Source organism: Odocoileus virginianus, chromosome 29 (assembly GCF_023699985.2).
Source record: "Odocoileus virginianus isolate 20LAN1187 ecotype Illinois chromosome 29, Ovbor_1.2, whole genome shotgun sequence".
In the NCBI taxonomy this organism is placed as follows: Eukaryota; Metazoa; Chordata; class Mammalia; order Artiodactyla; family Cervidae; genus Odocoileus; species Odocoileus virginianus.
The window spans coordinates 19059318-19071974 of NC_069702.1; the positions used below are offsets into that span (position 1 = coordinate 19059318).

Below are 12657 nucleotides of genomic sequence, written 5' to 3' on the forward strand. Positions count from 1 at the left end.
TCCTCCGAACAACCCTATATAATAGTTATATCCATAATGAAACTAAGGCTGAAGACATGAAATAACTTAGGACTCCCCTGGTGGTCCAGTGGTTAAAAGTTCACTTTCCAATGCAGTGGGCACGAGTTCGATCCCTGGTTGGGAAAACTGAGGTCCTATGTGCCTCAGAGTATGACCAAAATTTAAAAAAGAGAGAGACTAAAAAACTTGCCAGAGATCACACAGCTACCAAATGGCAGAACTGGGCTTCAGTCCGCTACCTGGCCACACCATTTCCTGTCCACCACACTGCCTCTCTTGAAAGGCAGTGAGCACGCAAAGCTATTGTGCTTAATGCCATAGTCCTAGAATCACCTCATTAACTCTCTTCACTCTTCTTTCTTACTTCCAAGTTTTGATTTCTCATATAGATGTTCCTAAAAGGGGATCCAGTGTGAGTATTTGTCCTTTTGGCAGTTGTGTTTCTCACTGTACATGAATCGACATTGTGATTTTGTCATCAGCCTATTTTAAAAATGGTTAATAGACATGAGTTCTTCTATGGCTGATAATTCTGGGTGTACTGGAGAATTCTGTTACTGTAAAAATATACTGAACTTAACTTCCAAGGTATTCCACCACCCTAAGGGGCCTCAGAAATCAGTCTTCAAGATGGAAAAATGGTGTTACTGATTTAAGTAACTCCCAGGCTTACAGCGTCAGTTATTGGCAAAGCTAAGGTTGAGAACTAGGTCTCCTATCTGTTACTCTGGTATAACCATTCCAGTTCTACTTATCCTGTCGGAGCACCCTATTTCAGGGCCAGATCCAGAAAAATTGGTTTACATGCTCAATTAACGTCCTTATGTTCTGTACTCCCTCTGCATTTTGGGTACTGGTGGAATTATTTTTGTTAGCATTATTTGTAGCTTTATTATGAGTCCACAATATTCTGTACATAAATGAATGGATACTGAAAAACTGTATTGTGAATGCTTAAAATGTTCATCATTTTCCATATTATGTTAACTGGATAACTATGCACCACTGGCTCATAGAACAGCTTTTATATATTACACAGACTATTACCTATAAATAGTTGTATTCGTTAGGGTATTTCCACCACCCGTTATAGTACCTGTCACAAGTAGGTTGTCAATAGTTATGAGCTGGTTTGGATTGGATTCGATTGAATTAAATTGATTGAAAGTGGCTCGAATGTGTTTCAGCTTCTAGATTCTGTAATTTATTTAACATCCCTACTCAGATAGATGTTTAGACAACAGCATGATTGTTTACTGACACATCATTAGGTCCAGTTGTCTGTGCCTTAGTGTGAAAGACGTCCCTAATCAGGTAGGTCACTTCTGACAACTAAGATCTTCCTGAGTCCTTGCAGGTTAGCAGCCTGAAGTCTGTGTTCTCTCTCTGTTTTCAACATTCGGACGAGCCAGGGAATCTCAGCACATGAAAGTAGGTATCATGGAAGTATCAGAAATGTGGCAGCGCTGGTTCAAACCCAGTAGGTAACTTTCTGTGGTTAATTATAAAACCCAAAATATTAATAATGAGCAGTGATATTTCCTTGTGAGAGTGTTAGTCGCTTAGTCGTGTCCAACCCTTTGCAACCCCGTGGACTGTAGCCAGCCAGGCTTCTCTGTCCTTGGGAATTCCCAGGCAAGAATACTAGAGTGGGTAGCATTACCTTCTCCAGGGGATCTTCCCAACCCAGGGATCAAACCTGGGTCTCCCGCATCGCAGGCAGATTCCTTACTGTCTGAGCCATCCACTCGTACTACTGGGCCATGAGACTTTTAGTTGTCATCATGTCTTCTATACAGTGTTGCTAAAGCAGGCAAGATGATGGTTGCTGAAATTTCCATTACCTTCTACTAGTTCAAATCAAACAAGAGACCTGCATTCAGAGCTTTTAGCTCCCTGTGAACATCTCCTTCCTTGCCAAACAAAAATAATAGCCACTGTTAGAGGTGCATTTAATCACATTATCCTGTTTGTCAGGTCACCTGTGGAGGTCACTTAGGACATTTTAGTTTCTTGGAACAAGCTTTCTTTTTTGCCTTAAGGATTGTTGGCATCCAGTGTCTCAAATCAATTTCGTCTGATAGCTTTGGGCAAAGAAGGAAACTGATAATTAGTTATTTCTTTCTGTTCTGTACCAATAACTTTTCATAGATGTATCTGAAGCTTCTGGTTTTCATGTCATTTTTGTGGAGAATTTTTTGTTCATGTATTTTTCCTTTAAAATATAATATCCAAAATGCCTGACATCTGTGTTCTTTTTCATTGTGTTGGTTGAAGCAAATTTAAAGTTATCCACAACACATTGTTTTCTAGAGCATTCATCTTCAGAGTCTTCTGAGATGGTTGCTCAATAACATGTCATGAGGAAAGTCCAGATTTGCAAAGCATTTGTCATTTCTTTCTGTGCTGCTAATTTGTTTAGTAACCATTTGTTTCTCACACTCTTGTCTGCCAAGCTGTAGACATATGTACATGCCAGGTCCATAGATCTATAAATCCATAAATGTTAACAATAGTACTAGGATTTACTGGTGATTCTGTGGTTGAGACTCTGCACTTCTGATGCAGGGGGCATGGGTTTGATCCCTGGTCAGGGAACTAAGATCCCACATGCCATGCAGCCAATAAATAAATAAAATATAATGAATGTAGATAGTTTCAAAATGTCATATTACTAGAAAATTATATTAGGGACTTCCCTGGTCATCCAGTGGCTAAGACCCCACATTCTCCATGCAGAGGGCAAGGGTTCAATTCCTGCTCAGGGAACTCGATCCCACCTTCTGCAGCTAAGTGTTTGCATAACTCAACTAAAGATCCCACATGCTGCAAGGAAAATCAAAGATCATACACGCCACAACTAAGACCCAGCACAGCCAAATACATACATAAACACTTTTAAAAAGAAAACTATGTTAAATAATATTAATAGCACTAAAAGTAGGTTGTGCAAAAGATGAAAGTGAAAGAGGAGAGTGAAAAAGTTGGCTTAAAGCTCAACATTCAGAAAACTAAGATCATGGCATCCAGTCCCATCACTTCATGGCAAATAGATGGGGAAACAGTAGAAATAGTGGCTGACTTAATTTTTCTGGGCTCCAAAATCACTGCAGATGGTGATTCCAGCCATGAAATTAAAAGACGCTTACTCCTTGAAAGGAAAGTTATGACCAACCTAGACAGCATATTAAAAAGCAGAGACATTACTTTGCTAACAAAGGTCCATCTAGTCAAGGCTATGGTTTTTCCAGTGGTCATGTATGGATGTGAGAGTTGGACTATAAAGAAAGCTGAGCACTGAAAAACTGATGCTTTTGAACTGTGGTGTTGGAGAAGACTCTTGAGAGTCCCTTGGACTGCAAGGAGATCCAACCAGTCCATCCTAAAGGAGATCAGTCCTGGGTGTTCATTGGAAGAACTGATGTTGAAGCTGAAACTCCAATACGTTGGCCACCTGATGCAAAGAGCCGACTCATTGGAAAAGACCCTGATGCTGGGAAAGATTGAGGGCAGGAGGAGAAGGGGATGACAGAAGATGAGATGGCTGGATGGCATCATCAACTAAATGGACATGGGTTTGGGTGGACTCTGGGAGTTGGTGATGGACAGGGAGGCCTGGTGTGCTGTGGTTCATGGGGTCACAAAGAATCGGACACGACTGAATGACTGAACTGAATTGAAAAGTAGGTTGTATGCCTTTGGTATCTAGATTTTCTCCTGAAAGTCCTAACCTAAACTCTTTGGTCCTTTCTTAAATACACTGATGCTTGCATAAGGATGCACCTCTTTAGAAGAAATTTTCCATCGATTTTCAATAAAATTCTGGAATACTTAAGGTAATCATAGAAAACAGTCTAACATGTTACTTGCTCAAGGGATTTCCTACCTGTGTAGTTGACAGTAATGATACTCATTTGAGTCTTTGTTTCATAAAATATGCTTTTTTTTTTTTTCATTAAAGTAAGCTTCCTTTCCATCTTGAAAGGGTGAGACCAAGTTTTGCCTTAGGTACTAACACCTGTTCATTTTATTTCAGGGGTACAGGCATCAGGCATGGATGGGAAGAAATGCAGTGTATGGATGTTTTTACCTCTTGTTTTTACCTTGTTTACATCTGCTGGATTGTGGATAGTGTGAGTATTCTCTTATTTAAGGACTCAGGTGTAATGTAGATAAAAAAGCAAAGTCTTGATAGCACAGTCCCCCTTTTTTCTGTCTGCAGGCTCCATACCCTCAGAGTCAACCAACTCCTAATCCAAAATATTCAGGGAAAAAAAAATTCCAGAAAGTTCCAAAAAGCAAAACTTGAATTTGCTGCTCACTGGCAACTACTTACAGAGCATTTTACTTTATCTTTACAACTATTGTATTAGGTATCATCAATAAGTTAGAAATGAAAGTATACAGGAGGACGTGCGGAGAGTACAGTTGACCCTTGACCAACAGTAGTTTGAACTGTGAGGGTCCACTTATACGTAGATTTCTTTTTCAATAAATACTACAGTACTATGTGGTCCGCAGTTGGTTGAGTTTGAGGATGTGGAGCTGACTATAGGATGTGAGAATCCACAGATTCTGGTATCCACTGCTTATCCTGGAACCAGTCCCCTGCAAATACAGATGGACAACTGTATATGTCACATTCTCGTGAATGTATTTGTAAATACTTTAAAATAATGTTTGCTAACTCAACCTTGCTGAAGTCCCCATTTCCCTTTTTTATTCTATCACCCAAAGTAAATAATAAGTATGAGTAATAAATTATGCAAAGCAGATATTGAATACTGGTGATATGGACTCATTATTTGCAAGATTTGCTAATTTAACACTAACATGCTACAGAATCGGGCTTCCCAGGTGATGCAGAGGTAAAAAAATCTGCCTGCCAATGCAGAAGACTCAAGAAATGAGGGTTCAATCTCTGAGTCGAGGAGATTCCCTAGAGAAGGAAATGGCAACCCTCTCCAGTATTCTTGCCTGGAAAATTTCATGGACAGAGGAGCCTGGCAGACTCCAGTCCATGGAGTCACAAAGAGTCAGACTCAGCGGAGCACACAGACATATGTATATTCAAACATTTGCTGTTTAACAGTCCCTGAGTATAAGGACGTCCTTATACTCAATGACTGTTAAACAAGCAAATATGATTTAATGTGGCTAGTCCAGTAAAATTGGGAAACAGATAATTCTTTTTTTAAAATTTCTTTGTTTTATAAATTGTATTGTTTTTTCTTCATAGATACTTTATAGCTGTGGAAGATGACAAAATTTTCCCATTAAATTCAGCTGAAAGGTAAAGTTTATCTCTGGGTAACTCTTTGTTCATCAGTAGATTTAGCAGAACTTTGCCACTGGTAAAGTTAAACAATGCAAAAGTGACCATGCGTTAACCTGAGCTTCTGGGTTTTTTCTGTCATCCAGGAAACCTGGTGTGAAGCATGCACCATATATAAGGTAACTTGATAATTCTCTTCTGATCTGCTGTATCTTAGGCAACGTTAGCAGGGTGTATTAGTTCTGACTCTTAGGACAAAGTATCATAGACTAGGTGACTTACAAACATCAGAAACTTATTTCTCACATCTCTGCAGGCTGGAAGTCCAAGATCAGGGTGCCAGCATGGTCAGGTTCTGATGAGAACCCTCTTCCGGGTTTCAGACTGCTGTCTTCTCACTGTGTCCATGCATGGCAGAAAGAGGACTAGAGAGCTCTCTGGGGCCCTTTTATAAGGGCACTAATCCCATTCAGTGGGGCTCTACTTTCATCACTTAATCACCTCCCAAAGGCCCCACCTCCTAATACCATCACATGGGATGTTAGGATTTCAACATATGAATTTTGAGGAGACATAGACATTCAGTCCATTGCAAACAGTCATAGATTTTACTATAGAAATAATAAAACATTTCATATTTTTCAAGTATTGCAGGTGATGAACCTCCTGCAAGCTGTGTGTTTAGTCAAGTTATGAACATGGCAGCATTCCTAGGTAAGAAGAACATGAAGAATGCCTTACATGCTTTGGGGTATTTCTTTTTTATTTTAAATTCTCCAGAAATTCATTTCAAAAATATGGTGAGCTTAGTTGATAATTTGGTGTCATATCATGTCAATATGCTAAAGTGGGCATCTTTTGTTTTGAGGGTCATTTTTTTTCATAAATCCCTTTACATTCACCCGCTTACCTTCCATTTTCTTTTCTCTTTAACATCTTCAATCATTACAGCCAATTCTTGACTTTATTTCTTTTGCTGCATGAAATAATGTATTTCATGTGCCATAAAATCCTGCATGAGAATATAATATTGTGCAATATGTTTTCTTTAAAAAGAATGTTTTATATATTCTTTCACTGGCAAGCATGAAAAATGCATAGGGCCTGAGATAAATATTGATGTGTATAGACATCATCTTTCAGTCTCAAGGTTGATATTATCATTAGGGTCATGCCCTCCCCTGTGCCTTTACACATATCAAGCTGGCAAATGGGAACACAGGTTTATAAAAAACAGAAAGAAACCTTTTGTACTCATGTCCGGCCCTAACTCCCTTTTCCTTCAGGGACCAGAGCTCTCATTTAATATCCTGTCCTCTATGTTCTCTGAGTGCTTCTCTCTGGGGGTTGTGGGAACCAGCCATACTCTCTGTCTTCCTCCAAATCAGCCTCGTTGTTCTGTCGCTCAGTTGTGTCCGACTCTTTGTGACCCCATGGACTGCAGCACACCAGGCTTCCCTGTCCTTCACCATCTCCCAGAATTTGTTCAAGCTCATGTCCATCGAGTGATGCCATCCAACCATCTCATCCTCTGTCACTCCCTTCTCCTGCCCTCAATCTTTCCCAGCATCAGGGTCTTATCCAATGAGCTGGCTCTTCGCATCAGGTGGCCAAAGTATTGGAGCTTCAGCTTCAGCATCAGTCCTTCCAATGAATCTTCAGGGTTGATTTCCTTTAGGATTGACTGGTTTGATCTCTTTGCAGTCCAAGGGGCTCTCAAGAGTCTTCTTCAGCACCACAGTTCAAATTGCAGAGCTCATCTCCTCCAGGCCAAGGACTCCTCTGTGTCTTTCAATAGGTTAGGACTTCCCTGGTGGTCCAGTGGTTACGACTCCATGCTTTCCATGCAGGGGGCACGGGTTTGATCCTGGGTCTGGGAATTAAGATCCCATATGCCATATAGTGTGTCCAAAAATAAAAGAAAAAGGGGTCAACCAATTATCACCATTGGCATTTTGTTGGGTCCAGCCAGTGACAGCTAAATCCTTCAACAGCAGTTTTCTGGACATGGTCCTTTTGGATACTGAGACTTACACTCCAAGTGAGATCTAATGATGATGTTATTACTGAGGGAGTATTTGACCTTTGTAGCACCTGTCCCCCAAAGAGGTGGCCTGTTATTTCATCTATTTATAACTCTCCTCCCCCCAAAAAATTTCTACTGACTCTTACATGTTCCTTTAAAATTTTTGCTTTAGGAAAAGGGAAGACCTATAAAATTCCCTGGAAAATCAAGGGAGATGGTTGGTCCAACCTGCACCACAGGCAGAATCTTAGTTGGTTCAGAAGGCAGAGAAACATGGAGAATGTTCCCTTGAGACCCCAGGGGAAATGCTAGTTAGTCTGATTTTGTCCTCACTGCCTTCAGTTTCCATGTTAGTCATTCAGTTGTGTCCAGTTCTTTGAGATCCCATGGACTGTAACAGCCAGGCTCCTCTGTTCATGGAATTTTCCAGGCAAGAATACTGGAGTGGGTTGCCATTCCCTTCTCCAAGGGATCTTCTCAACCCAAGGGTCAAACCCGTGTCTCCTGCGTAGGAACTCAGTACTCACTCTTTTTTCCTATTCTTCATACCATTCTTCTGAAAAGATGTAATAAATGTACTCATACTAAGGCATAAATGACCTCTAAAGGAGATATTTGCATCTAATAGAACACAAAGTCCCAAGAGTGACTCTGGACTTGCAGGTACAGAGACCTTTTCCAGTCCGTCAGCAATCACACCACGTAGGCAGGTTGGTACCAACTCATACCATCATCCCCACGGAGCACAGCAATAACAGTAATTAATGACAGTCCCTTAATATTCCAGGCACAATGCTAAGTGCTTTGCAAACATTACCTTTTAATCATAATACACAGGAGACTTCCCTTATGAGGAAATGTCACAGGATCTCTGTCCTCCATGGGGCTTTAAAGAAACCAGTGAACATGTTAGAAGCCACATATTACCCTTTTTGTATTCTTAAGACAAATTGATATGTCCCAATAGTCCTTAGCGCAATATCTAAAATATGCCAGTTCTCCCAGCTCACATATTTATCCCTTTACAAAGCTGATGATTAACTCGTTATAAAAGCAGTTCTAAAAACACATTCATGAAAACAAGTTCCCCTCTTGCAGATGACATCCGTCAGCATTTGAGTCTCCAGTCCTCTCCTGTTCCATCAAGAAGCAATTAAGTTTTTACTAGCTTTTGCTCTAAGGTATTGCAGCATCCAGTGTTTATTATATTTCATCACTTTTAGTGCCATCTGGTAGACACAAAGTTGAGTAAGATTAGTGTTCAGTGAGAGTGAACCATCTATTATTTACTTATCTGGGAGTGAAAAACAATCATTTTCCTAATAATTCTTGCCTTAAACTGTGGTTGCTTTTGTCTCCCCAGGCCTGTCCCTTTTAGATCTCAGACTATCATTTTGGACGACATAACTGACTCTAAGAAACAACCTGCATGCTGTGTGCTCACTCAGTTGTGTCTGACTCTATGGACTGTAGCCTGCCAGACTATTCTGTCCATGGGGTTTTCTAGGCAAGAATACTGGAGTGGGTTGCCATTTCCTCCTCTAGCAGGTCTTCCTAACCCAGGGATCCAACCTGTGACTCCCGTGTCCCCTGCATTGTAGGCAGATTCTTTACTCCTGAGCCATGGGAGAAGCCCTAAGAAACAACGAAGACCTCATATAAGTCATTGCTTGTTGGCAGCCATACAGATTATAATTTACAACCTACAAATGAGTTGGTGTGGTATTTATTAAAATCAGTTAGCAAAAATCTTGTGTTTTTTGATGGACCAATCAAAGATCAAATGCTCAGTGATTTTCTTTACAGAATTATTTATATTCTTCGTCCTAAATCTGCACTTTTATGATCTAAAACACATTTTCTTTTTTAAAATTTATTTATTTTAATTGGAGGCTAATTACTTTACAGTATTGTAGTGGTTTTTGCCATACATTGACATGAATCAGCCATGGGTGTACATGTATCCCCCATCCTGAACCCCCCCTCCCACCTCCCTCCCCATCCCATCCCTCTGGGTCATCCCAGTGCACCAGCCCTGAGCACCCTGTCTCATGCATCAAACCTGGACTGGTGATCTGTTTCACATATGATAATATACATGTTTCAATGGTATTCTTTCAAATCACCCCACCCTCGCCTTCTCCCACAGAGTTCTTTACATCTGCATCTCTTTTGCTGTAAGACACATTTCTTAATAGAAATATTTCTGCCCTGGAGAGGTTGTGAGGATAAAGTTAATAGCTAAATGATTTCGGTCACCTAACAGCAGCCTCTCTCCCTCCTTCAGCCAAAACATATTGATTGTTATGTTCTACTGCTGTCATAAATAGGTATTATTGATGCATAAACAGTAAAACTAAACAAAATGAAGAAGAATTTGGCCAGGCACCAGTCTACAGCTGCAGTGAAGAGCTGCTATTTTGAGTTTGAACTTGAAGAACCCTATCAGCTTCAAAATAAAAAAATCTAACAAAGAAAATAAGCAATTACTCTCTAATATTTGTATTTTTTAACAGAGAGATAAATTAAAAAGAGCATCTGTATAGCAAAGAACTGTTGTAAAGTATCAAAACCCACAGACGGATGGGTTTTTTAAATCTTTTCTAAAACTGTAAGTAAAAATCTTAAAAATTTAAGGAAACTTTAAAAAAAATCTGTTGAGCAGAATGTTAATGTGGTAAAAATTGGTTTGCATATATAAAGATGGCTTTGAAATGGCCCTACTGCCCAGAAGACCCTTTCAAGAAGCTATAATTAAATCACTATTTGGTTGTAAGTGGACTTCATAACAGATAGTCTGAATCTGCCTCCATTTAAACCTCTTAATAAAATTGTTAACAGACAAGAAACTTTATTATTTCCACAACCATAAAATTTCAACTAGATCTTATTTTAAAAGGAAACTATGCCTTGTCTCAGCTGGGTTTTTTTTTCGAGAGGTGTTTATTTATTGGCTGTGCTGGGTTTTCGTTGCTCTGGCTTTTTCTCCAGTTGCAGTGAGCAGGGCTTACTCTTTCGTGTGCATGGGCTTCTTGTCGCAGTGGCTTCTTCTGTTACAGATCACAGGTTCTAGGTACACGGTCTGCAGGAGTTGCAGTACATAGGCTCCGTAGTTATGACACAGAGGCTCAGTTGCCCCACGGCATGTGGGATCTTCCCAGACCAGGGATCAAACTGGTATTCCTTGCATGCTAGGCGTATTCTTAACCATTGGATCACCAGGGTAGCCCTCAGCTGACTTATAATGGAGTTAATAGGTGAAAAGGGCAAAGTGTGGTGTTTGGGTTGCAATTCTGGAAGTTAGGAGTGTTGGGTTGGTTCCTGTCTTCAGGAAGGTTTCTGCTTCCTGTTTAATTTCATTGTCTGTTCTTGATGAAATGATTTACCATCCAGATTACAAATGAGAAGGCTAGAATAACTGGAGCCAGGGGGATGGTACACGTCCAGAGTTCATTGGCGAGAAATGAGCAACACAAAGAGTGGCAGTGACTGTGTCCCTGGGGGCACAGTGTCACCAGCTACCTGGATGGTCAGCGTGAAGGGCCATCTTGGTGTTTGCCTCAGCAGTGAGTCGGGGCTTCGGCCAGAGTTCCAGCACCATCCTAGCCCTCCAAACTGAATGACAACTAAGAGTTCCCAGAGTCATACTCTCCACTAGTCATTTTTAAAAGCACATTTGAAATGTATTTCGAATACATTTTGTCATATTTGCCTCGGTATTTTGTCATTCAGTTCAGTTCAGTCACTCAGTTGTGTCCGACTCTTTGCAACCCCATGGACTACAGTATGCCAGGCTTCCCTATCCATCACCAACTCCCGGGAGCTTGCTCTAACTCAGATCCATCAAGTTTGTGATGCCATCCAACCATCTCATCCTCTGTCATCCCATTCCCCTCCTGCCTTCCATCTTTCCCAGCATCAGGGTCTTTCCCACTGAGTCAGTTCTTCGCATCAGGTGGCCTAAGTATTGGAGTTTCAGCTTCAGCATCAGTCCTTCCAATGAATATTCAGGACTGATTTCCTTTAGGATTGATTTCGTCATTATGCAGTGACTAACACCCACACACGGTTAACTAGCAAGTATCTCCCCTGTGTGGAGATTTCTGGTCTAAATCTAATGGCTTCCTTTTCTGAAGATCACTTTGTGTTGGGGTGCTTGTAGTGAATGTATCCTCTCCCCACTTCTTCCTCCTATTTCCATCCCCAAAGTAATAGAAATTTTTTCATCTCCTAATGTGGACAGAGGAGCCTGGTGGCCTACAGTCCATGCGGTCACAAAAGAGTTGGACATGACTTAGTGACTAAACAACAAGGATAATTGTTGTCACTGTTAATAGACTTCTGAAAATATTGCACTGTAGCGCCTAATGGATCCCTCAAACCATTAGGTTGAAAAACTATTATCAACTCAAGTATAATCTATTAATCTGATGATGAATTGTGGGCTAAATATAAATATACTAAAAGCTAAATCAGAGCCAAACAATTTAAGATTTCATAAATTATGGTTTATTTATATTTTGCTTCTGAAATCCAAATATTATCCAAGATGTATACCACTCTTTCATCAGAGGTACTTGGAACTGAAAGTCAATTTGATGAACTAACTTCATAGCTTGAAACTGTTAAATTCAGCAGGCTTGAGAAATGCAAATTTGTGGATGGTTTCTTTATTAATGGCTACTAATATTGGCCAGTAATCAAGGTAGACTTTTAGTAAATAATTACCTACTGAATTGCTATATAAATAGGATAATTCCTGAATTCCTAATTATCTTCCCTGCTAAACCTTAATGTCAAAATAAATTGCCTTAGGAAGTAGTAACTGCCTTTCCTTATATTAGCTATAACATATTAATTGCAAGTGCTTTTTAAAAATCATTTGTAGACTAGGCTCTCCCAGATTTTTGTATAAATATGAAAATATCCCTGCAGTAAGCAATTAATAAAAAAGGGATTCTAAGATTAATGGCTTGAGTATGGACTAGCCTCAAGGTCACTATTAGAAGTCACATTTGAAATCTAAGTAACTTCCTTCATTCTCTCTTCAGATTCTCCAATGACAATTTGGTTGAAAAGAGTGGGCTTTTAAAATGAGTAATTAACATCATTTGAAAGAACTGGGCTTTCTTAATATAGTCACAGTATGGTTTTTAATACATACCAAACCCCCAGATCTGCTATGTTAAAATACAGATTCCATGGTTTTATTGCTGTCAGTGCCCTAATTTGGATGAACTATCTTTGTCCTTTGACAATAAACACCCACAGGTAGAATCAGAGGGGAGAGGGAGAAACTAGTAATGAAGGGATTTGTATATTTGCTTTATCTTCC

General features: G+C 40.0%; 1 protein-coding gene across 2 annotated transcripts in view; it reads left to right on the forward strand.

Annotated features, from left to right (window-relative positions):
- The window catches only part of TMEM150C (transmembrane protein 150C), a 108766-nt gene that overhangs the window by 86172 nt on the left and 9937 nt on the right, over positions 1 to 12657 (forward strand). For both annotated transcript variants that reach the window (XM_020892827.2, XM_070458241.1), the window contains exons 2-5: positions 4058 to 4154; positions 5261 to 5314; positions 5443 to 5475; positions 5943 to 6010. In XM_020892827.2, coding sequence (XP_020748486.1) covers positions 4075 to 4154; positions 5261 to 5314; positions 5443 to 5475; positions 5943 to 6010 — 235 coding nt within the window. In that variant the 5' untranslated portion in view covers positions 4058 to 4074. The remainder of the gene's footprint in view (positions 1 to 4057; positions 4155 to 5260; positions 5315 to 5442; positions 5476 to 5942; positions 6011 to 12657) is intronic.